This window comes from Gossypium raimondii, chromosome 5, assembly GCF_025698545.1.
Source record: "Gossypium raimondii isolate GPD5lz chromosome 5, ASM2569854v1, whole genome shotgun sequence".
NCBI lineage: Eukaryota > Viridiplantae > Streptophyta > Magnoliopsida > Malvales > Malvaceae > Gossypium > Gossypium raimondii.
The window spans coordinates 16,733,934-16,761,076 of record NC_068569.1 but is presented as its reverse complement, the minus strand read 5'-3'; the positions used below and the strand labels follow the sequence as shown (position 1 = coordinate 16,761,076).

General features: G+C 31.0%; 1 protein-coding gene and 1 long non-coding RNA gene across 2 annotated transcripts; one reads left to right on the top strand and one right to left on the bottom strand.

Moving 5' to 3' along the window:
• Positions 1-374: 374 nt before the first annotated feature.
• On the bottom strand, positions 375-3,396 carry LOC128041375 (uncharacterized). The gene is made up of 2 exons (XR_008196371.1): positions 977-3,396; positions 375-724 (listed from the first exon to the last, which is right to left on the bottom strand). It is a non-coding gene; the product is annotated as an uncharacterized LOC128041375 (long non-coding RNA).
• Positions 3,397-16,158: 12,762 nt separating this feature from the next.
• LOC105771438 (WUSCHEL-related homeobox 4) lies at positions 16,159-17,569 on the top strand. Its single transcript, XM_012592907.2, has 3 exons — positions 16,159-16,433; positions 16,750-17,031; positions 17,149-17,569. The coding sequence occupies exons 1-3, from the start codon at positions 16,224-16,226 to the stop codon at positions 17,302-17,304; spliced, it is 648 nt and encodes a 215-aa protein (XP_012448361.1). The 5' UTR covers positions 16,159-16,223; the 3' UTR covers positions 17,305-17,569.
• The last annotated feature ends 9,574 nt before the right edge of the window (positions 17,570-27,143 follow it).

The following is a 27,143-nucleotide window of genomic DNA, read 5'->3' as shown; positions in this document are numbered from 1 at the left end:
TTTGATCCGAGTCATGAATAATTTCGTAAAAGACTTGTCCACCCAATCCCTCTGATTTGACATGAAAAAGATATAAATATAAATATATATACAAAATGTCAGCCATCGTACATTGATTGTCCATGAGCAGTGATTAAGGTGAATGTTTTAAGCTTCCCTTTGCATGTGAAAACAAATTGGAAATTTGTAGAAATAAATCAATTCTGTAGCATAAACGTCAATGGCAGTCCTTGGAAGAGATTTATTTTTTTTTAGCTTTTATTATGTATACGATACATCCACTGGGTGGCAAATTAATGATGAGCGGTTTGATTGAGAGATGCTTCATTGCAAGTTATCAAAGAGCCTGTAAATGGACCGATAGAAACAAAAAATAAAAGAATAAATCAGATCTGTTCATCAAACTACTGTAAGAATATTCCATGCCAGATTGTCCGACTGGCCTGTATATTAATCTCTCTCTAGCATGTTGCTGTGGAAAATAGGAAGGTGTTCATCTTAAGCTAAAGGCAGGCAGTACACGTAAACACATGAGGTTGCCATAACCAGGTTGTCATCCTCGTACGAAACCAGCTTCAAATGCGACCTTCCACTCACCGAAACTCTCAGCAAGTAAGGACTGAAGACCCCCATTTTCTAAATTTTATTTACCATATTGAATCAAATGCAGTCAGTGGATCTCCACCACCAATCAAAGTCCACATCACAGGACGGTATTTCACACCTGTATCATATCATGCTATATATAAAAAGATACTCTGTTACGCATATGATGGTTTTCGCTTCAACCATGTCTTTGCCATTGACACCAGAATAAGGTAAGTAAAATGTCATCTACGTTAAGGGATTAAAAGTATAACACGGATTAATAACATTTACACAAATTAACTATTAAAATCAACTGTTTTACGGAATGTGTAATGTGAATTGATGTGAGCTGCTATTGATGAGATGAAATTATAAGAGGAATATTTACATTGTTTCATCCCACATGTAGTAGCAAGACAACTCTTCAGCTTGTCGCGTTCAATTGAAAGGTACAAAGACATTTTCTTTCACCAGAAATGAAAGAGAAATGCTGCAGTAACTGATTAGTCATGATGTGGCATGCCGGTGACAGCAACTAGATGGCAACCATATGTGAATGAATATGTACCACAAAGTAAATAGAATCAAACAGGAATGTCAGGTTTCATAAGCATTCAGTCCAATAAAAAGAACAAACAATTGAGAAGACTCATGTTACAACAAATTTAACACCTTTCGCCTTTTTTCCAAAGAAGAAAAATATTTAATGGCATTCTTACACAAATGCGCCTGTGAAGACGAAATGTGTAACAGATACATGATTGTATAACAAACAACTTTGGCATCATGTAAAACCAGTCTTAGCTTTCATGCCAGCAAGGAGTAAGAACAGCAATGGTCAAAATGAAAGCATTTATGTAAGTCGAGTTTAAAGCCTTGACTTGGTAGCATATTTCATGTCTAAGAAAGATTTTGGTTCTTATAAGATGCTTATTAAAACACAAACACGTCTATCCACTACAAAGGCCAATAGATACAGAGAGAGCATTCATATTAGCCAGAAAGTAAGAGAAGAGGAATGAAAAAAGTTTGTTCATTCTTTAATAGGAAAACGAAGCTGACATCTTCAAACTCTTTCCACCTACTCATTCTTCCCCCCTTTTCCACTGACACAACCACAGAGTTAAGGGTAGAAAGACGTTTAACATGTTTCATCTTGGTTAACTAGGAAATCTGATCAAATAACGGCTCACATGATTAAAAGGGGATGGTGACTATATTAGACGAATTAAAAGAAGCATTTGATTTTTTTGTTTTCCTGTTAGAAGAATGGAAAATCATGTCACTCACATGAAGGCAAATCATTAAAAGTATAGAAATGGTAGGCATTCTATAAACATCACTATTCTATTGTAAACCCACAAGCTTTCATTTTAAATAATGGTATAAAAGCAAATGCCAATTTCACACTTTGGAAAAGATCTTAGGTAGTAGTTCCAAAAGAACAATCTGAAATGGGAAAAGGACGGGAACAACAAGGTTCCACTTGTGTTCGAAAACTGAAACCAATAAGTTCATGGTGAACATAGAATACAAAACAAGAGAGCAATTCACCAAACCTACTGCCAAAATATGTGAGGTAAAGAAAGATGCATATAATATATCCTCAGGAGTAGTTATCTTAGTAGCAATCATCATATCTTTAAAAGAGGGGAGGTGAATTTAAGGGACACTCCATCAATATCAAACCACATACATGTACAAGAAGACGACAAATTAGAAAAATTTTCTCTGCACTAGCTATTCAACATTGTAATGACCAAGAGAAAGACAGTATATGAAGTCCAAAAGCAAGTCCTAATCAAGAGCTACCTTGGCCATCTCAAGACCACATGCTGGGCACAGTCATTCTGTACGGGTAAATATATTTTTCTCAAAACCTCATCTGCCCAACCAAGGTGTACGCTTATGGACCACCGACCACACTATCATATTAAACTACACCACTTATCAGCAGTCATTATCTGTCCTAATCATCTTACCCATTTACACCTAAAACTTCAACACACCATCAGCACTAAGAATTACTTAATCAGCAGCAGAAGAAAAAGGGGTTCACATACAAATCTTAGATAAACACCTAAAGGAGTCCTTTAGCAGACATTAATATATTGTTGAATTTTTAAGGCACAATCTATGGATTATTTTGCTATTAGAATGATGGGTTTTCAGCTACCGTTGGATTGGTTGTTTCAGTGCTTGATTGTTGCTTCACCTTTTTAATTATAATAATGTTTAAATTATCAAATAATAATCATCATAATTCCACCACCCCCCAATAGCCGCAACAATATATGTATTTTTCGAGGGAAGTAAAATTAGAAGTTATAAAATTTAGCACGATGTCAACATCAGAACGACAACCGCAAAGCAAAATCTCACCAGCAATTCAACATGTCCACTATCTTCCTCCATATACAAGCAATGATCAAGTAAGAAATTACATAAATAAAGCCATTAAAAGCAATTACTGAGAAGAGTTAAAATTGTTTTCCTTTAAGCTACATAATAATAAGTTCCCCGCTCTAATTCAAATGATTCAATAATTACAATTTAATCAATTACTCAAAGTTCATGAACTAAAAGAAAATATCAATTTGTCAATAAGAAAATAATCAAACAAAATAATAAATCGCGTGAAGAAACGGGGAAAACAAAAAGGTGAGGCGGAGGAGTGAAGTTCATGTGAAACCAGAGGAAACGAGGCTTACATTAGCAGCGACGGTGGACCGGCGGTGAAGCTAAGCTAAGCTAAGCAAACGATTCCGGAAATTTAACGAAGAGTGTCGTTTGGGTTACTTTCACTTGCAGAAATGAGAGCGCAACCCATAAAATCCAATCTGATTACTCTCGTATTTTGGGCTTTCCATTGAAAAATGAAAGCCCAAATCCTTCTTTTTGGGCCTGCTTCGGCTTATCTTTCTTTGCCCCCACTTTTAACCGGATTCGAAAGTATTTTGATTGTGAAAAATATTATTCAAAAATAATATTTTTTTATAAAAATGCTTAAAATCTTGCATCTATTCTTTCATCCAATAATTCAGAAGTATATATTTGGAAAATGATTTTGAATTTTCTTAACAAAAATCTGGTTAATAATTATAAACGAACCGACTAATTAAAAATTTGTTAAATATATTCTCTAGGCTTAGATGTGCTAAGGTCCCTTAGTTATTATAGTCTACTAAATCAAAACGTTAGGCAATGATAATTTTCTTTTACTACAAACAGCTTATCCAAGATTTAATCATGACCAAAAGAAGGTAGGATTATCTATTGAATCTTAACTCAGTTGATATTATAATAAAAAGGAAGACGTTAACATATTTTTCTTTTGATTTAAGGGTCGCAAAGAATATAAATTTTTTTGACAAAAGAGATTTATTACACTATTAAACACCCATATTTGATTCATTAATTAAAAGTGTTGATTACATTAAAGTTGTACCAACAAAATAAATGCAGAAAACTTCTATTTTCCGAAAAGAAAGCGGAAAAGGAGTTCACGTCGTTGTTTATTTTAAAAAGGTTTATCCTAATCCCCCTTCCACTTCCACGACTTCTTTATCTATTAAAATGGGGGTAGCTTTTTATGGTATTTGACTTTCATCAACTTGAAATTAGTTAAGAGGTCTACATTTTCCATTACTTGGAAAGGAGTGAGTGTTGGAGGAAAAGAACTGAAAGAAAAGAGGCAAAGATCACACGACTGCCAATCTCCACCAGCAGACAAACAAATCCAGTATCCACCATCAACTCCATCTTTAAAAAGGTTTGAATAAAACTAGTCTTACCCCTTCCCTACTCCGATTTGGGACTTGAGTCTGCTGTCTCCTCGCCATCACATCTCTCCATTCATTTTGGAGGGAAAACCAGATCAATGGCTATCAACTTCATGCATTGGCCCATCTTCAACTAGATTTCGGGCAATTAATGGGCGTGGGACTTTCATTTTTTTCTTCTTCTTTTTGGCACATAAACCAATGCCATTGTGAGAATGATTTAAAAGTCACTACAGACACATTAAAAATGGGAAAAGAAAAAAAAGTTTTATTCATTCTTTGGACCCTAAACTATACCTATTTTCTCATATTGGTATCTAAATTTTTTTGTCCTATTTTGGTACCCGAACTATAGTTCCATTATACTTTCTGATCCCTGTTATTAACGGTGTTAAAAAAGCAGCAACCAATCAAAACACGCTGGATGTCCTATTGACCGCTGTAATGGATGATGAAGTGGCTGTTGATCACATTAACAGTGTTGACCGATTGACTAGACCAAAAATTATAAAAAATAAATATTATAATAATTATTAAATATTGTTTAAAATATTTTAAAATTTTAAAAAGTTATTAAAAGTTATAAAACATTATTTAATTTTTATAAAATTATTAAAAATCGTAAAATAATTATTAAAAATTGTAAATAGTTAACAAATCAAATTCTTCAAATTTCTCTACAAATTTTAAATGAATACAAGGAGATTTTTATGCTGTCATCTACTTTGACATTATTGTTTTCAGATTTGCGGTCTTGAAACAGTAACAACAAATAATTTGATTAAAAATTGTAAAATTATTTTAAAATTGTAAAATTGCTAATTAAATGCCACTGATTCATAGTTTTACAATTTTTAATAATTATTTTCAATTTTTAATAATTTTCACAATTTTAATATTTTTAAAATTTTTAAATAATGTTTTATAATTTTAATAGCTTTTAAAATTTTAAAATATTTTTAAAAATATTTAATTTTTACAATTTTATTTTTTAATAATCTAAATTTTTAATAATTTTTATATATTTTAAGTATTTTTATGGTTTCTAATAAAAAATTACAAATTTTTGGTCTAGTCAACGCATAGTCAAAACTGTCAATAGCCATGTCATCATCCACATCAACGTCAACGGGGATACATGGCGTGTTTTGATTGGTTGCTATTTTTTTAATAACGTTAATGACATGGGCCAAAAAGTGTAACAAAACTATAATTCATGTACTAAAAGGAGAGAAAAAAAAATTTAAGTCTCAATATGAAAAAATAGATATGGTTAAAGGCCAAACAGTGAATAAAGTTAAAAAGGAATGTAATTGGGGTTGTAACTAAATTTGTTAAAAGGGTTGGTCTCTTACTTTTAAATTTATGATGGTTTGAATAAAAATATTTTATTCAAAAAGAAAAAAAGTTTAGATAAAATAAATTAGGTATTTTAAAATTTATAATATTTAAAGTTTGATTCTAATTGTTTTAAGTTTATGATATATATTTTAATATACCATTTAGGTTATATTATATCAAGATTAAATATATTATACTATAATGTAAAGTCTAAATAATATTTTATTTATATTTAAAAATTTAATAGTTTATTTAACTTTAGTTTAGTTGGTACTATTGTTATTATAGCGACAATGAAAAAATAGGTTCAAACGCGTTTAAGTGTGTTTTATCTTTCGATTTACGAGTGAGGGACTTATAGGTAATTTAGAGATTGTGTAAAAAATTAATAAAATCAAAAATTATAATTATAACGAAAATATAATTATACTATATACTTGTGTCATGGCCAAAATTTTAGCTGAACTATCCATGCAACCTTAGAGAATTTACTGAAAACTTTCTTGTTTTCTCATTTGTTTCCCTTAATAGCTTTCCATCATCATTGCTTTGTGTCGATAAAATTAGTAAAAGAAAAAATTATATGATTATAGTGATAAATATATAATTATGTTATATCCTTACATCACAGGTTAAGAATATAGTTGAACTAACCATGCGACCTTAGAAAATTTACTCAAAGCTTTCTTATTTTCTTGTTTGTTTCACTTAATAATTTTCCATCATCAGTGTTTTAGAGAACATTTTAAGATTCTCAACTTTGTCGGTTCAAACTAACTTAAATAATTTGAAACGAATTCATTGTCTAAGGTTGCACAGTTAGTTTGACTAAAGTCCAACCCTATGACACTTGGGCCTAGGCACCTCTCATGCCCACTTGAATACTTGCCACACATAGGCAACCCACGCCATTTAGATGCGTTTTACTGATGGAGCATTGTCACAACACCACCGAGGACAACAATCATATCAAATCTAATATCGTTAATGTTTAATGTTTCTAACTTCCCAACCTCACCAACTCCCAATATAGTCACATTCAACCCAAACCCTGGGTCTAAGTTAAACTCTATCAAAAAGGCAATCATGAGATAAGGGATCCATTTTAAGCTCTTCTCCATCTATAAATATCTCACGCCATTCAAATGTGTTTATTGATAGAGCATTGTCACAATGCGACCAAAGACAACAACCATATAAAATCTAATCTCATTAATGTTTTCGACTTTCCAACCTCACAAACTGCCAATATAGTCATATCCAACCCATACATTGGGTTTAAGTTAGATTCTATCAAAAAGACAATCATGAGATAAGGGATCCATTTTAAGCTCTCCTCCATCTATAAATATCACATCTTCCAAGAAAATAGAAAAGAGACAAGACCTATTACCCAAGCTCTGCTAAGGTATGACCTCAAATCCGTCAAATTAACCATCATTTTAAATAGCTCTTCACACCATTTACGATGTAAATTGCCTTCATTGTACCATCCAAGATCTTGTATAACTTTTGTTATAACAAATTACTAAATATTAAATAAAATAATTATATTTTAAAAAATAAAAATATGGATGGACCTAAACAAGTTTAAATTACTCATTCATAAATATAAGTGAATTTGGATAAAACTTAAAGCAACTATTTTGAGCTAAATGAAACTTTAATAATTATATATTCTATTGATACAATGCATAAGTAGACCTGACTCGAAGACCGGCCCGTTCGAAAAGTGAGAGGGTTTGGGTAAAAATATAGGCCCGAAAAAGGGCTTGGCCAAAACTTAAGGCCTGTTTAGAAAACGGGTCAGGCCTCGGGTAAAGTTTTTTGGGCCCAAGTCCGATCCAGCCCGAATATGCAAAAAAAAAATGTTGTTTTTTTACTATTTTGTTGTTATTTTGTTGTTGTTGTTTTCACTATTTTGCTACCATTTCACTGTTATGTTGCTACTATTTTGTTGTTATTGTTTGGACATTGTATAAATATTGTTTTATTGTTAATTTTGTTACTATTTAATTTAGATGCATTTGCTTGTTAAATTGCACCTATCTTAGTGTTATTTAAGTATACATACTTTTTTAATTTATCTTCAATTTGTTAGGAAACATTTATTTTGATATTTTTAGTATTTTTGATGTATTATATATAATTTTAAAAAAATTATATAAAAAAATTAATACGAACTGAGTCTGAATTTTAACAATTTTATCCGAATCGGGCTTGAATAAAATTTTAGGCATATTTTCGGACCAGACCCAAGCCTAACAAATAGTCCTAAAATTTTGATTGGGCCCGGCCCATGAAAGTATTTCTAGCCCTTAAACATTGGTTAGAATATGTAGAAGGTATAGGAGAAATGTATAGGAAAGAGACGTTTAGACGTTGAAAGAGTGGGAGCTAGCTAGGTCAAGATTTTAACTCTCACGAGTTGGTGCTAAACTCCAGAAATAGGTTAAAAAATGTAGGAGAAGAAAAAGGGGATTGAGAAGGAAGCGAAAGCAAAGCAAATAAAAAAAGAAAGAAGAAAGAAGAAAGAAAGGGAATGTAGAAAGAGGGATATTTTCAGTGCCATCAATTCAAATTAATTGTGTTTGGACTGTCATCCATTTACTAGTCTTTTAGAACCCACTTTCCCTTACACCACATGACAATTTTCTCACCACGCGATCATGTTCCTCCGTTTCTAAATCCTTTTTCTCTTTTCCTTTCACTACCCTTTCTCGAGAAAAACTAAAAAGAAAAAGAAAAGCGATGGGGAATTAAACTGTAGAACCATAAAGTTGGGAATCTATTTCAATGTAAACAATGATTATGCGTTCCACACTTTCGCATTAATTTAGTAGCATCGAATTGGGGTCCGTAAAACAAACAGTATGGATCCATCCCTTTTCTTTTAATTTCCAAGCTGAAAAGGTTTCCAAACAAAACGAAAACTAAAGAGCATAGAAAATGTAAGTCATTTTTTAAAGAAGTGGGAGAACACCTCTCTATCTTCTTCTTTTCTGGGTGATGACAACTGATGCCATATGTCATGACTTTTTAACTCCTACCGACAACATTCTATGAGCCACCGCACCTCCCCTTTATATTATGAAGCAACAGTGTATATATATGCCGTGCATGTGAATCAATTATGATTTATTTTTCGGTTTACTTTGGTTCATTTATATCGCAGCTATATTACTACAATCTTTAAAAGTAATCAATGTCACAGATGGTTTGGTTGAGAAAATTAATAAAAATATTTAAAATGATTGAACATTAACTATAATTATAGGTTTTGATTATATCTGTCCTTTTTAAGATAATGCTTAGAATTACCTATAGCCCCTCTCCAACTTATAAATATAAAGATAATGTGCTTCAGCGCATTCGAACTCATGTTTTATTGTATTGACAACAATACTCAATCAACAGATTATTTAAAATAAGAATAGAATGTATTTAAAAACCTTGAGATATGTTTGCCAAAAAAATATAAAAAATGAAAACATTAAGATATAGTGCTTAATTTAGAGTGGGCTTCTGAGAGGCCGTGAGATCAGTGGGCTACAAAATCTAAAAGGGATGTAAAATATTAAGGTTTTTTATAAAATTTCCGACCGAATGAAAGTAGAAGAATTACAAAGTCAAGTTTTGGATTTGTATGAAACATATTGCAGAATAGAAAGTCCAGTTAAAGGCATTGATAAGTTGTTTGAGCTTTGTGTAGGAACCTTGAATTAAAAAGAAAGAAAGGCATAACTTGCTAAATTAGATGCAAGTAAGTAAGAAATCGAGTTCGAGTTGATGTAATTGAGTGAGATAATAGTAACTGTTATGATGATGGAATTTGGAATCGGGTCCATAGACACGTGCAAATGATGGTAAAGTCTTTCTAATGATGGATTCCCACCGCTTCTTCCACTGCGTGGTATCCCACTCATATTTCCTATGTATCATTGCTAAATATCCCCTTTTTTGGACCCGACCCGACCCTTTATTATTTCCCAGATAAAAAAGAAAACCTGACACAAACTCGTTTTTCACAACCTTACAGCAGGAAAATTTGTTGCGACTAAAAACATTCCCAATGATCAATTTTGACTGTCCTTTCATTTACCGACAAGTGTACCTGCATATATGCAATCTCATCATCATTTTATATATTATAAATTATTATTAAGATGTTAAATTTATATAAAATACGAATTTACAGTGCTATTATTGGTTCATCAACTCAACATTTTATTCGAGAATATGACAATGGGATTTTTACTTCATTTGGATTTTGGAGCCTGCAAATTGAATTTACTTAAGTGTTTGATGGATGATTTGTGATCCAGAATGTGGCACCTGCTTTTGTTGAATCATTGCGAAGACCCCACTTCCACATTTACTACCTATTTATTTTGTAGTACCATTATCAACCGTGACTTTAGCATAATATCCCCATCCATATGCTTAAATGACCATGGTGGAACTAATTCACCATAATCATCTTTAGTTTCACTCTTCAACATGATCATGTTTAATTAATTTAACTGGGCAAGATAAAGAAACGCTGTGATTCTTATGGAAGGTAAAAATGGGGATTGGAGGAAAATGACCCGCAATAGAGAAAACATAGTTAATACGATGGTTAAAATGTGCCATAGGTATGTGACTCTTTACAAATTTGGAATTTAGTCATTCTACTTATCAGATTTTAAAATTCAGTTCTAATTATTGATATTTTTTATTTTTTTGTTAAATCTATTGACTTGACATTTTGAAATAAAAAAAATACTCAATGTAACTAAAAAACTAATGTTGCAATGAATCTAAATTTAACCAAATAATCTTAATAACATTAATAGTTGGACCTGGATTTTGAAATCTAAAGAGTGAAAGGACTAAATTCTTAGAAATAAAAATATAGTAACTAAATTCTAAATTTACTAAAAGCACAAGGACTTATGACATATTTTAACCTAATACAATAAGGGTAGAGAGCCGTAAAGTAAAGATAGGGAGGAATGGTTGAAGTATTGTAGTGACAAGCAGCGAGCCAAAAGAAGAAGATGACCACTAGAGGAAGAAAGAAAAAGCCCAAGAGAGATTCCTCCTCTATTTAGGAGTAGGAGATGTATATGTAGAAACAAGGGGGTTACTTGCTTAGTAAATTGAAACTATGGCTAAAATGGTGATTGGAACTATAGCCATGGTTTCAACCATGAAATCAAAAGTGCAAAAAAAGTAAAGATGAACACCGAGATTGTTTACACAGTTCGATCTCAATCTATGTCTGTGAGGCATTTTCTAGAGCAATGATCCATTATCTTTCTCACAATACAACCAATGATTTAAGTCTTAACACTAGCCTAACTCTCACTAATTTAGCGACCTCACTGTTGTAAAAGACTAGATCACTCTCCCACTAAGCTTTCCCCTCGAAAGCTTAGCTTTGCAATTCAAGAAACTTTATTGATTGCTTATAGAAATAATGCACACATACGCATTCCTAACTTGAACAAATTTATACTCTATCAAACTCTCAATCTCTCGGTTACTCACTTAATATAGGCAAAACTTAAGTTTTGTTTACATAAGAGTTATAATCTAATCAATTTCTATATAGACTAAAACCAGCATAAGATAAAACTTCCATAAGAATCTTTATGTAATCCAAAGTCTTCAACTATAGAAAGTGATTTTACTTGTTCTGCAAGTAACCTGATTTAACTTGCAAGAAATCTATCTTTAAGTCTTCAATTTCAACTCAACTGGTCTTCATGTGTTGGGTTTTAATCATCCAAAATCATAAAAAATAAATAGCTCAATGCTTTTGCTTTAAGACCTGCCAACTATTCAAAATGGTAAGTATGACAATGAAATAATGTTTGAAAGTTTTAGCCACAAAAACAACACACAATGAGCCTTGCCTTCAAATGTGTCAACAATATATATATATATAAGGGTTGCTTCATGATAAGCCAACCTGTCATTTGTTAATTCTTTGTTAGGTTGATAATGTGGCATGTGGTGACTAGATTATAGAATATGTGAGTGACAAGTGATAAATGTCTTGTCAGAGTGGTTAAGTGACAAAAAATAATTGACTTACATGACCCCTAATGAAATAACTTTTGTGACAAAAGAAATCAATGAAAAACGTAATCGTAATAAGATATGTTTAATAGAGTGAAGTGATGAAGGTATCCTAATGGAATTAATATATGTGTTCATCTCAATTATATAACTAGATATTACAACATTTTCACTTATCGTTTTTAAATACGAATGTGTTTACAGCTGCCGGACATGAACATGTATGATAAAAATTAATATAGTAGACATCAAAAACAAAATTGACAAGTTATTATGAAAAGCTTGATTAATGTAGCATAAAGAAGCTGTAGACGGCAAACAAACAAGGAAAAAGTAAGGTAACTAGCTTGACATGCATGTGATATATAATTGCAAAATAAAATAAGATTAGGTACAGAATTATGGCTGCCTATCCAAGTAGGGGAGAGAAATTAACATTAGTGTGGGAAAAATATATATAAAAAGATTTGTCGTGATTGAAGGAAACGGTGTGATCAATTGTGGGGATGAAGGTTACGTGAGGCCAAAAGAAAAAATGAAATAGGGAGCTCAACTCATAATCTTAGATGTCAACACTGATATGATTATCCCACCCATTGTCGTCAAGCTGGAATGACCACTTGGCCAATCGTAGTTAACCTCGAAATCCATCACCTTTTCCAAGTAATCTTTCTCTTTTCAAGGAATTAACTGGCAGTTATATATATATTTACCAAGCATCTTTTCATTTGACAGCTAAACCGTTATCTAGTAAATTCCTTGAAGAAGCTGTTATTTATCATTGTATTTGGACTTTACAGACTCATTGTAAATAATAAATAATAAATTATTAGATGGTTATTTGTTAATTATTAAAATACTTTCATATAATATATGGTTGATTGGAGGTAGGGATATCTTAATTTAATTTAATTTCATATTTTAATAAAAAATTCTAAATCATCTAATTTCTCAATTCACAACCCTTTATAAGAATTGGAAGTGTTTAAATTACCTTAATTAATTAAATATAATTTACTAAACATGCTACTTACAAATAATTAATTCAATCTTTTTGCCTCAAATTTCAATTTTGTTTTCGTACAAAGATGAAGGCAATTTGGTTTACAGAAGACAGACGGTTTAAGGTACAATGAAAAATGTTGTAGTAATTAAAAAATAGATGGTAGAGTGAGTCCAGGTGATGAGATCAAATCAAGTACACATTTATGTCCAAGTTTGTCATTGGACCCTGAAAGAGCCTAGGGATGAAAATGAATGAGCTGTTTAGCAAAAGAAATGTTTTTACAAACAGTTTGCAGGCAAAGTTGTCAATGTCAGGATCCTCTTGGCAGTGCATGCCCAAGTCCAAGGGTCGAAAGAGAAAGATGAGATCTGCACCCGGCAACAAAATCTCAAATGTTGAATCCTATATATTTATTTGATGATAGAAAGAAGGGATAGCTATATGGGCGCAGTAGACACATGCAATTGCAGTACAGCATTCTTTGTTAGAATTTTGGTATACATTTCACATTTCGAAGTTTTTGCTCTTTTCTAGTTTAAGCATATACGACATTTTCAATCCAATTATTCTGTTCCTCAAAGGAAGGGGAAGTCAAAAATGTTGATAATGGGGCGAAATTTTTATATAAAGTACATAAACATGTTTAAAGTAGGTTGGGTTCATATTTTTCGTATACTTTGAACAAGTTTTTCCTTTTCAATTTTGGGTTAGTCTTGGCTACTTAAATTAATATAATTAGGAACAATAAATAAATATCATTTTTTTCCTATATACTTCGATTTTGGGATGCAAACAAGGATTTAACCACCACACTTCATCATTGGTGTCAAATAAAAACAAGTTTTTTTTGGGGTTTTAGGTCTTGAGTTCCAAATTTTAGATTTTAAGTTTTGGTTTTTGGGTTTCGGATTTGATTTTTTTGTATTTATTTATCTTTAACAATTATAAGTAATATTTATTTTTTTAAATAAAGTTATTTATATTTATTTTTAAACCCTTTAATATTATTTTGTTTTACATAAGGGACAATATGCCATCTTATTATTAATTGATGGTGTATGAGACCTATGCATCAAATACTCTCCTTTTCATAAATATAATATTAAGATACTACTTTATTAGTTTACCAAATTAAACTAAATATGTTACTACATTTATCATAAAATCTACAAATTCCGTAAAAAAGTCACTTTAAAATTTTGAGGCCCAAACATAAAATAACATATTTTTAGATAATAAACATAAGAATTTAAATAAAATTTAAAACTACTTAGAGAGATTAAAATGAAAATTTACGAATTCTCTTAATTTGCTTATTTTATTTTTTAAAATGTTTATGTTTGATGCATGAATCTAATATATATTCATAGAAATGTATTATATATCTTCTAACCTATATTATATTGAAATAATCGGTTGAGTTGGATTATCGATCAAAACTCAACTGAGTAATTATCAAAAGTATTTCTTTTATAGAAAAACATATATTATTGTATTGAATATTTTATTGTTTTAAAATCATATAAAATTTAGAAAATATACTTGATACGATTTGAACTGAAAACATCATAAGTTTCAATATTGTAAATTTATTATTTTGACCAAAACCTTATTTAACTTTAATATATTTAATATAAATATATAAAAGAAAATGTTTATGTTTGGTTGGTTTTTTCCTAACTTCTACAAAAATTATTGTAACATGCATGTATATTCTTATAGAGGGATAACATTATTGGTATTAACTGTCATATTATCAGCCCCAAAATCAGTGCAAGGATAAAACTTTATTTGAAAGAAAATTCAAAAGTTTGCAAATACATGCATTTTAGTCATGGTTTCTTGAAGCTAATATTCATTTTTGGTCATCGGAAATTTAACCCAAAATTTGAAAAAAATAATAATAATCAAAGAAGGGGACGTCCGAAGTTCTATGTATGATTATTGACTTCATAAAAAATGTGGTTAAGCAAACAAGAAATAAAAAAACAAAATTTGTTGTGAAAAACATGGGAATGACCATTAACTAATAATGGCGCTGTGTGATTTTCTTTTATTACTTGGTTGTTTGTTTTTTTGTTTTTACGGGCTTGGGTTGTGAATGCCGTTCAAGAAAGTTTTTCTGAAAATTTTAATTTCGCACTTGTCAAATGAAAGCAGTGGAAAATTCATCATATTCTCCAAGAAGAAAACACAATCGCAGATAATCTTGTCAAGATGATTCGTAACAGAAGTTTAGGATTAATTTAATTGTTTTGTATTCTTTTTCTTTTCAAAGAAAAAAAAACCTTAAATAAGTAGTAATACTGTAATTGTTTTGGTAGTAGTTAATATGAAGTTAGACAATTAAAACAACCACTACTACTACTATTATTTTTATATATTTATGACAATGAAATGTTTGCATGCATGATTGAAGCACATGTGTGGTTTGGGTCACACGTGTTGAACCCCATCAATTGCTTCTCTTTGTGATTGTGGTCATAAAATCCAGTTGTTTGTTCAAACCTCATCATACAAAGTGGAACATGCAATTATGATTTACCACACTTTGATTTTATACGTATTTATTATACATGCATTTACTTTGCTTTAATGTATCTGTTGCATGGTAGGTGCCACACCCGAGAGATTTTAACCAAAAAAAACACACACAAAAAGTGGGGTTTGTTGGTTTTTGAAGATTAGAATATTGAATATGGGAAAATGGGAGCAACAGTTCCCAAAGTAGAGGGATGAAAGTGAAACCCCAAACAGCCATGGGGGTATTTGTCAAGGCACTCAAATATTTATATATTAAATTGGTTGGTGTGGTTATTTCAACATTCTCTGCTCTATAGTCTATACCCTGTGATATATAGGCGACGGCCTTCACTATATGATATCCCTTTGTCGCTCACCATATCCGTATCTTGGAAAGTAAAGGAAGAGTTCCATTTTCAAGTTTTGGGATTGGAGGAATCTTTTGGTGAGAAATATTATAAATAAGATAAAATAAAAACAAAGTTTGAGTGAGAAGCAAAAAGGAAGAGGGCACCGAAAAGCAAGAACACCTTATCATGAAAGCAAGAAAGAAAATTTGAATCCCAACCCATGGATTAGACTGGCCAACCCACACGCACTTACTTACTACCTCATGCAGTCACCCACACGGCTCATTCCCTAAAAACCTTTCTCTCTTTGGCCTTCTGTTTCCTTTATTTTTTTCCCCCAACACTTTTCTTTTCTTTTTCTCTTTGTTTCTTTTGGTTTTTTAAAATAAGAGGAAATCATAAGTCAACCTCACCTCATCATTTGGTCTTGGTTCTTCAAAGCAACACCTCATATCCCACTTGTCTTTTTATTTTTTTTGGAGGGAGTGGGGGGGAGTTGGGATTCATCTCAATCTTCTATATAATTCACCACACTTCATCATTCACTCCTTCACCGTGGGAAACATGAAGGTACATCAGTTGGCACGTGGATTCTGGGAGCACGAACCATCTCTCTCCCTTGGCTGTAAGCGCTTACGCCCTCTCGCTCCCAAGTTACAGCAGCACACCTCCTCCACTGATACCGTCTCCTCTTTCGATCTTAAGAGCTTCATTCGACCCGAAAGTGGCCCTAGAAAGCTTGGCCCCTCTGACCAGAAGCGAGATTCTCCTCAGGTACCCGATTTCCTTACTTAATTCCTTGTACCTTCACTCTTATATATCCTATGTTCTCTTCACTTCTTTTTTTTTTACATTATTCCGAAACTAATTGATAAATAAACCAACCTGTCAGTGACCTGCCTCTGAGTATGCAATATATATATATATATATATACATGTACAATTATGGAAATGGTACGATGAAATGAAACCCAATTTTTTATCGGTAATTGGAGGAGAAGGATGACAGGAGAATTTTCGAACTTAATTAATTGACATCTCCTAATCTTTTAAGATGTAACGTAATTTATGAGAAACTTTTATCATGTAGGTGGAAACGCACCCTGGTGGTACGCGATGGAATCCTACGCAAGAACAGATAGGGATTTTAGAGATGCTGTATAGAGGTGGGATGCGAACTCCAAATGCACAGCAAATAGAAAAAATCACTGCGCAGCTAGGGAAATACGGCAAGATCGAAGGCAAAAACGTTTTCTACTGGTTCCAAAACCACAAAGCACGCGAGAGACAGAAGATGAAGCGCAACAGCCTTGGCCTTACCAATTGTCCCAGAAACTCACCTCCCATTACTACCATAACTTTGGATACTAGGGTACATCAACGTCCCCTGGTTTATTAATCATATTCCTTCCTCTCTCTCTCTCTCTCTCTCTCTCTCTCTCTCTAACATAAAGCTTACCAAATTATCATTCATTAATTTTTCTTATAGATGGAAATAATGGAAAGATCAGATGAGGATAGTCCATATAAGAGGAAGTGCAAGAGCTGGTCATTTGAGTACTTGGATGAACAAAGCATATCCCCATGTAAAGAGCAGGAAAACAGAACTCTGGAGCTATTCCCATTGCACCCGGAAGGCAGATGAAGGGTTTGAAAATAAAACAAATAGACCCAAACCAAAAAGAAGAAAAAAAGAAAGCTGTTAGAAAACCAAAACTCTGTTCCCATTATGATCTGCTTTGAAGTAGATGATGATGATGATATGTGCTAGCTTTTTTCTTTCCTTTTTTTCTTCTTTTGTTTCGGGAAAGAAGAAAGACAAAGTTGTCTCTCCTTAACTCTACTGCTTATTTATTCCTGACTTGAAACCAAAGCGGATTTATGTCACTCTTTATTCGATCTTTCTCTCATCTGGTGAATTTCTTTTGGGTGTGTGATCCCTTTGACTAAAGGGGAAGAAACTGATTGAAATGAAGCTTTTAGGTTAAAAGCAGTCATCCATGGACACTGAAGTCCACGTACCTACTACTATATACTCCCCTTAAGCTAAGCCTATACCCTCATGCTTACTCTTGGGTGTTATTATTATTTTTTTCAAAATTGAAAACAAAAGAAGGTCGATGGTGGGTGCCTTTAAATAATAAATTAAACTGCATGATCTATCTTCTTTATGATTCCATTGCTGGGAAGGCATCTATAAAGTTTGCTACTATATATCTATATCTATTTACTTCACCACTGGTCAGTTAATTGAAGTGTTATCAACTATTTATATATGCATTTAAAAGCAAAAGTTATAGTGTGCCCGTGGGCCACATATTGATCATAAGGTAAGGGAAGGAAATTTATGGCATAAGTATCCCAAAGAATGTATTTCAAATGGAAATGGAGGGTTCACTCTCGATAACCGGGAATGAATCACTGAATACCATTCAAAAAAAAGCCTGTGGAAAAATAAAAGAAAAGTAGTGGCTTTTTTTCCGGCTTTGTTGCAGATAAGTGTTTTGGACGAGGAAAAACTATAATATATGTCGCATTCAGTATGAGGAAATAGCTACCTCCAGCCAGGTGGAAGCTACCTAACGCCCCCCCCCCCTCCCCCAAGGCCATAGATTTTAAAATGCGCATTCAAGAGCACCGGGCGTGCCACTGACCCAAACCCCAACCTAGCAAGAAAGCAAGAAAGCAAGAAAAAGTGTTGATATGACGTTAATTCCGGAATAATACAGTTTTTCATCGTTAAAATCCCATAAAAGAACCTTGACAATACCGAAGCATCTATGTAAACTATATTTAACAATAGCAACATCAGGTGAGCACCTGGAAGAACCAGCAAGGCACTTAGGAGAGAGGACCACGCAGGGGGGTCCCTAAAATATTTTACAGAAGTTTACTTTTAACCCTTAGAATAAAATTTTAAAAATTGGTTAAATTATGTTTAGTCCCTTAAATTCTTCAAATATTCATTTTAGCTTTTAGAACAAATGTTTGAAAATAAAGTAAATCATGTTTGTCTTTCCAAACTTCTGGCTTTTTGAATTGCACGAGCTTTAATCCTTGTTGTTGAAAAGGTTGCACCCCATCTCCTTGAATAAACTTGAGACAAACAAACAAGGGGAGCATAGAGTAAGTTTGCTGATTTTGGTATGGTTTAGATTATGTTTATTCTGATTTTGGTTTATGCATTTAAGATGTTTTGACTGAGTGGTTGCTTTTGTTTCACAAGAATACGAGTTTGATGTTTATGCTGATGAAACATATATGTTTGTTCAAACTCTTGTTCGAACAAAGACTGGAACACAACAAAACAGAACATGGGAGATAAATTGATGGTGTACTTGCTGTTGCTGATTTTTGTTGGTGATTTTTTACTGTTGCTATTGGTTCTTTTTTGGGGAGCTTGATTGGTTTATGCTTGCGGTTGGTTGTTATGTTTTTTTTCTCTACCTTGGTGCCATATCTTTTTTTGAAGAATGGCTTGATACTCTTGCTTGGTTGGGTGAGCTTATTTGCAATATAGAGAGAACATCATGGTAGGGCGAGTTGTTATAAGCTTTTTGACAAAAAGGGGGGAGAAGTATGGTTTGCTAATGTTAGGGGGATTTTGAGATAATGATTTTGTCTTATTGTTGCTACATTGAAGATCTTGGCATGGTTAACGGGGGAGAATAGTTGCTGGTGTGAGGGTGAGCTGATTGGTTTCATGTGCTGCTATGTTGTTGGTCTATCTAGACGTTCCTGTTGATATACTTTTGTGATTTGCTCATGGTTTGTCCTTGATGATGGCTTGATGGTTATTTGTTGCAATTTTGGCTTATGTGAGCAAAATAACGATGATGCATTAAAACATCTTTCATGTGAGCTTATCTTTGGCATCTCATGTATGATGATGGCATGTTGATAAGGGGAGTAAAAGTGAAACCATTTTCTTATGTTTGGTCAAAAAGCTAAGGCGATTGTTAGAGCCAAGCTTGTCTAGCAATATTTGTTCAATGACCTGATCATAGACTTGATCAGTCGAGATATGAGATAACTTGGACATATTTATATGTTGGCATTTTTTACTTGGGCTTTATCGGATGTTTTAATAAGCAAATTAGCTTCTTGGACGTTCTTCACTCTTTCCTTAAAGCTAGTATGAAGTAGTATTTATTTTGAACAGTTTGAGTGTGTTAAAAGAAGTTGTTTTTTACTTGGGTTTTTGGTGAGAAATTTTCTCAATCTCAAAGGTGTATATCATGGTTGACTTTTATAAGATTAATTCTACTTTATCTTGAGATAATATTGGAGGTTATTTATCTTGATTATTTTATTGAAGAATACAAGTTTATATTGGACTATGATGATCGAAGAAGCTACCATATTAAACCTATAAATAGGCAGCTAATACGCATAAAAGATGCACTTATTTAAGATACTCTTGTGCTAAATTGTTTGATTATTTTTTAATATTTTCCCTTGTATTTTTGCTCTTGTTTAATAGGTATTCTTTGTGAAGGATTGAACATGTGTATGTGAGATTTTAGGTAAGTAGAATTATAATAAATTGCGACTAGTTATTAGGGTAATAGGGTTACAATTACTTTTTTGTTTAAGGGTAAATTGGACTTTAATTTAGCCAATAGGTGGTTGGATCAATTTTGGAATAAAGTTATTCACTAAGTGAGTCTCCACAGAGTAAGATTGTTTCCAAATTGCGTTAATAAATGGTTGTGTGCAAATCTCTCTTTACTTTCTCAGCTTTTTTCGTTTCTGCTTTACTGTCCTGAACATGACATTGAACAGTAAGACTAAACTTTTAGTGAACTGATGTGTTTTTTCACTTGCCTTTACAAAATATAGATTTCAAATCCAAGCAAAATTTTTATACAACATAAGCGTCAACATCCTCTCTAGCTAGCATACTGAAGATGGATTGTGTGCTCCTCCTGAATTTTCTACATTTAGGCACGAGATGTTTTGAGCTCCTATTGTAATGATCTCATGTAACGACTCGAATTCCAGTGGTGTCAGTAAATACGATTTTAAAACCTCATTTTTGTAAATTCAGTCTGTAAATAGAAAACAAAATTATTTACAGAGTTAATATGAAAATATAATAAAGATATTTTGTAACAGCTCGATTTTTCGATGGTGTCGGAAATAGTGGTTTCGAGGCCACCAAATCCGGCTAGTAAGTTTGTAAATATTATTATTTAATATCTACGAGTCAAATATGGTTTTAAAAAGGTTTTTGAATTCGTAATTTGTGTTTTATAATGATTTATTAGGTTCGAGTGGTAAGACCCTAGGTCAAGTGGTTTTAGAAAGTGAGGTATCGAGACCTTGTTTCTATAAACCGAGCCGTAAATATTTTTATAAATGTTTACGAAATTTCATTAAGGTGGTTTTAAAGTTTCATTGAAAAATTTTAACGTTTCAATAGTAAATTAATTAAAAAGGACTAAATTAAAAAAGGTGTAAAACTTGTTAATTATAATAATTAAGTGATTAAATGACTTGATTAATAAATAAGGAAGGACTTAAATAATAAATAAACCTAAATTAAAAAGGTGGGGCGGAAATTTAAGGAAAAATAATAAAATAAAAGAATTGAATGACAAAATTGAAATTTTGATGAAATTAAAAACAAACAAATTAAAATTTAAAGGTTTCCTATGCATTTCTTCATCTATTTTCGGCTTAAACCACCATAGGAGGGAGCCTTAAGCTGGTTTTTCATATTTTTGCTTCATGTGAGTTCAATTCTTACCCGTTTCTTCATCGTTTTTGATTTTATTAAAAATTTGGGAAGTTTCCATTGATAAATATTAGATGTTTTTGATGAATAACATGGATTTAGAGCTTTGATTGTGTTGTATAATGATTTTGTAAAGTGATTTTGTTAAATATTGATTTTAGGATTTAATTGTGAAAATGTTAAAATATTAGGGTTTGATATTGAATTTTGGGTATATTAAGGGCTGTATGAGGGCCTAGAATATTTGGATAGATTATTGGTTGAGAAATTTAGTTAATTTGATAGATTAACAAATTAAGGGATTAAATTGCAAAATTGTAAAAGTTTAGGGTAATTGCGTAAATTCAAAGAATAAAGGGTATTAATTGTAAAATGAATTGAAAATGAAATATATGCTAATAAATTAATAATTTTATATTCTAGATCAAGATCCTCTAGATACTAGAGAAAAAGGAAAAATAGCTGAATAGTCCCTAAACTTCTACAATTACTACAATTTAGTCCAGGTAAGTTCGTACGGTTAAAATTTAACATTTTTATAAATTGATAAATGGTACTATACATTTATTCTATTATTGGAAATGAATTGTTATAAGAATTATAATATTGAATTGAATATTCGGTTTGAATTGAACACGAGATTTGAGTACATTCATAATTTGGTGTATGATGGTATTGGAGGGAGACACCGGCATTATTCCCAAGTAAACTGGGGTTCGGCATTTGTTGCGAACTCTCGTGTTTTACTTTCTGTTTGGCATAATTGGGTGGATCAGCGCTTACGAGCTTCTGTTCAGCTTTAAAGCTTCTGCGAACGATGTACTCTTATCCATAAGTTGTTTTTTGAATGGAGAAATCTCAGTAAGGTGATTTATTTAATGAATTTGAAAGACATGTTATTTATTTTTGTATTGATTTAAATACAGATGTATTTATCGTTTGAAGTTATAAATGACAGAGAATTGTCATGGATGATTTTTATTACTTTATTCATTATAGTTAGTTCGGTAAGATTCTTATTTAACTCGTTGAACTTACTAAGCTTCATTAAGCTTATTTGTATTGCTTAATGTCACTATAGATTTTCGGAAGGTTGGACAATCGGATCAGCACTCAAGTCACACTATCCAACTTATCTCGGTAGTTTTTGAAACGTTCAATACGGTTTATATGACATGTATAGGCTTTTGTATGGTTTTAGTCAAAGTTTAGCTTATGTAAATATTATGATCAACTTACATATCGGTATGATGTTAAGGTATAATTGTGATGTGAGTATGAGTGTTATATATGTATGTATGTATGTATGTATGTATGTATGTATGTATGTATGTATGTATGTATGTATGTATGTATGTATGTATGTATGTATGTATGTATGTATGTATGTATGTATGTATGTATGTATGTATGTATGTATGTATGTATGTATGTATGTATGTATGTATGTATGTATGTATGTATGTATGTATGTATGTATGTATGTATGTATGTATGTATGTATGTATGTATGTATGTATGTATGTATGTATGTATGCATGCATGTATGTATGTATGTATGTATGTATTTGAATTGTAGTGAACTTTGGTAAATTGGTTAGGTAAATTAATTAGGTAAGTTGGAATACTTAGTTGACATGTTGTTTTTTTTTTTTTAAAGTTGTCATTTGAGGTGCCTAAGGGAATATTGGATGTATGTGGTGATAATACATGTTTGAGACTTGATTTTAGCTTGTTTTGAATGCTTTGTTATGGCTTCTTCATTTGTAATTTTGTTGATGCTATGTTGGTGTCAATTTGGGTGAGAAATGTGGCTCAGAAAATGACCTATTTTCGTCCACACGGGTAGAGATACGGGCGTGTGTCTCAGCCGTGTGTCACATACGGCCAAGTAACACGGTCGTGTGTCCCCTGTATCTTCTTAAGAATGTAAGTCAGTATGCTCACACAACCTAGCACATAGGCGTGTGACTTGGCCGTGTAACCCAAGTCAAAGAGTTACACGGACACGACCTGAGACACGGGCATGTCTCTTGACCGTGTGAGTCACACAGCCTGGCCACACGGTTGTGTGACCTCTGCACTCTTGAAAATTTTAAATGTTTCCGAAAAATTTTCTGAGTTTCCGATTTAGTCCCTACTTGTTTCTAATACTTATTTCGGGCCTTAAGGGCTCGTTTAAGGGACAATATATATGATTTTGATTGGTTTTATTATGAAAATTGATATGTAATGAAACGTTTGAAATTTCTGTCTGATTGATACGTAAACCCCGGTAATACTCTGTAACCTTGTTTCGACGACGGATACGGGTTAGGGGTGTTACATATTTAGCTGAAAAAGTAGTTAATTAAAACTTAGGGACTAAATTGTAAAAGTCCAGTCGTTATTGAGTTTTAATTAAAAAAGACTTAGGGACTTAGATAGTAATTATTCAAAGGTTTGAAATGCTTATTAAAGCTTGTTCTATTAATGTTAGTGGTCGATGATGAAGAATTAATTTAATCTAATTAAGATTAAAGAACAAAATAAGGTTAATTAAAGTATTAATCATGATTAATTAATTTAATATACAATTAATTAAAATATAAATAGTAAATTTTAGTGGAGGGGAAGATGAATTTGTCATCTTCATGATTTGTCATAATTTGATATGTTAAATTAGGCTTTCCATTATGCTTAAAGAGCTTGTTTTTTGAGCAATTTATATGTTTTATTTTGTTGTATTTTTACTTAGCCTTCGTTCTTTGCGTTAATAGGTGAAACAATGCGTTTTATGTCACTTTTGTGACCCAAAAATGGTCAAATATGCCATAAGGAACCTAATGGTTAATTAATTGAGTGTTGTAAGGAGTCATCGGAGGCTTGAATGTGAGCGAAAACATTACTTAAAAGGGGGTATCGTGATATCGAAACTTGAAAGTCGTAATACCCCTGACAACGCTGAATTGAAGAGGACTGAGGTCATCCACAATAATATCGATGCCTGTTAAGGACGCGTGTAAGGGACTCATGATGGTTATAACAAATTTATTACTTTAAAATCTATATTACATTAATTTTTAATCAATTAAATGAATATATACTTACATCAATTATGATATTAATGTTTTTCATTATATATTCACAACAAAAACAAACTTTAATTGTTATAATAACTAATACATATTTTTAATTATAAAAAGTTCTATGTCTATTTTATTTATTTTTAATATTATAATTTTTTTAATAATAAAACTTTATGCATGCAACTTTACACATGCAATTTTACTTATGATATTTACAATATAAATTTAATTTTTAAGATAAGTATTTTTTATTATAAAATGTTTAGAATTATCCATAATCTTTTTCAATCCTTAAATAAGAGGATAAACGTATTTTATCGCACTCGAATCCATGTCAAACTATTTTGCCAACAATGTCTATGCTAAGCGAACTAAGATTCAATCAATGATTTAACTTTTATTTTGTTATAAAATTAATAATTTTTTAGTATTTATAAAAGAATACAATATCTAAATTTATTTGTTTTCCTTACTCAAGCCAAACGTAAATAATAATAAAAGAAATTACTTTTCCAAAGTTAAATCTAACTTAAAAGATCTTTTCTAACTTAACATTTTTTATAACTTTAAATATATTTTATAATTAAAATTAAAATTAACTAAAATATATTTAATGAAGTAGAAAACGTATTTAAACACACTTGAACCGGTATCATCTTTAATATCACAATAGTAATAATGTCAACTAAACTAAAACTTAATCGATAATATAAAATATATTATATATAAGTTTCTCGTAAAGTTTTATTTTTACTTTTTATATAATTAAGGGAGAAGAATGAGGTTGATTGAGATCGAACCCAAACTTTCATACCTACAATTACCATTGGACCAAGAGATTTTAATTTTAATTTTAAATACATTTACTTCTACCTTTTCATGGCAAGGGACCATTGCCTTGCCGGTGTCTTGGCTGAATGGGAGAATTACTTTTAGGCTCCTTTAAAAATTATAACATTAAATTTAAGGTTTTTTTTAGCTTTTTATTAAATAAAATAATTATATTATTCATTACTATAAAAAAATAATAAATTAATTTAAACTTTTTAACTCACATTTTTTAATTTTGACTCTTTCAAATTTTATAATTTTATCTTGTATTCATTTGCTTTTTTTAGATAGTGGTTAAATTTTAATTTTGAGATATTTAATTCATTCACTTTAATTATTATTACTTTGTTTATCTATATTTATAATATCATTAAAATTCAATCAAATGATAAAGGATTATTATAGGTATAAATTATTTGAAGTCAAATTATGGTTATGATTCTTTTGCTATATTATATTTAAATTTAGAATTTAATAATTATATTTTAATTTGTTATAATTTTATTTTGTGTGTTAGAATAGTTTTTTAAGAGAAATTCACGTCATCATTTTAATCGAAATAATTAAGGATGCTAACTATTTCGATTAAAATGTTTACATCAATTTTTTATGAGATCGTTATTCCAACAAAAGTTTGTATTTTACCATGATGAGTTGAAATGAGTATTTTAAGAAAAAAATCCACATAAGCATATTTAACGTAATATTTTATTAAATGATTACTGAATGAATTGTTTTTTAAATTTTAAAATGTCAAATCAATAAATTTAATATAAAAATTTAAACGATGGTAAAAATAAAATTTAATTTTTTAAAAATGAAAAGTAAATGTATTAAATTATCAAAAATAAAAATAAAAAATTTAAATTTAAATTTAAAAAATATAAAAATTTAGAATATATTTTAACTTTTAAATTTCTACTATTTAAATCAAATAAATAATTAATTGAACATGAAACATGAGCTGAAAATCACACCAGAAATAGTTAATGGGAAAGGGAACAGTTTGCTGGAAGTCTAAAGAGCCCAAAGGAGCCAACTGGCTCAATCCTGAAAATATTACAGAACCATACCTCACGGGTCTTGTTACATGGACTCAGCTAGAATGTTGGACCGTTACTTAGGTGTGCAAACGCCCAGCAGTTCAGATCTGACCGCACATCTGCTTTTAATTTGATATTTTTAAGAATTTGACCCAGTTTGTAGTTTGTTTGTTTTTTGGGGGCATAATGCCAAATCCTCCCCTAACCTTTGAAATTTTTTTATATCGTTAATCACTTTGCCTTTTTTTAGTTAGTTAACTAATTACTATCAATACTAATAATTAATGTAGCAATTTATTTTATTTTATATGTCATGTCAATAAAATAATTTAAAATAAAAATTTAAATAAAAATTAAAAATAGAAAAAATAAGCATTCTTTAAAATTATTATTAAAAGAGAAAATAAATCATCTTCAATTTTTGAAAAAAAATGAACTATCTCTCATGTCAAAATAAAATATTCAAATAAAAATTAAAAATAGAAAAAAATAAACGTTCTTTAAAATTATTATTAAAAACAAGAAAATAAGTTATCTTCAATCTTTTGAAAAAAGTATGAATATCTCTCAACCCTTATTTCAATCGAACTAGACTAGCCAATCAATTCAGGAATAGATTGAGAGATCAATTCGGATCGGTTGATTTGAGAACTGAATAAACCAATTTTTTTAATAGAATAAATTAAATCAATCAAACTGATATACCTATAAACTAAACAATTTTACCACCGATTTGATTTAAAAAAAACATTACTAACTATCTCAATTTATCCCACAACCCTCACCACCGTAATTTCTCTTC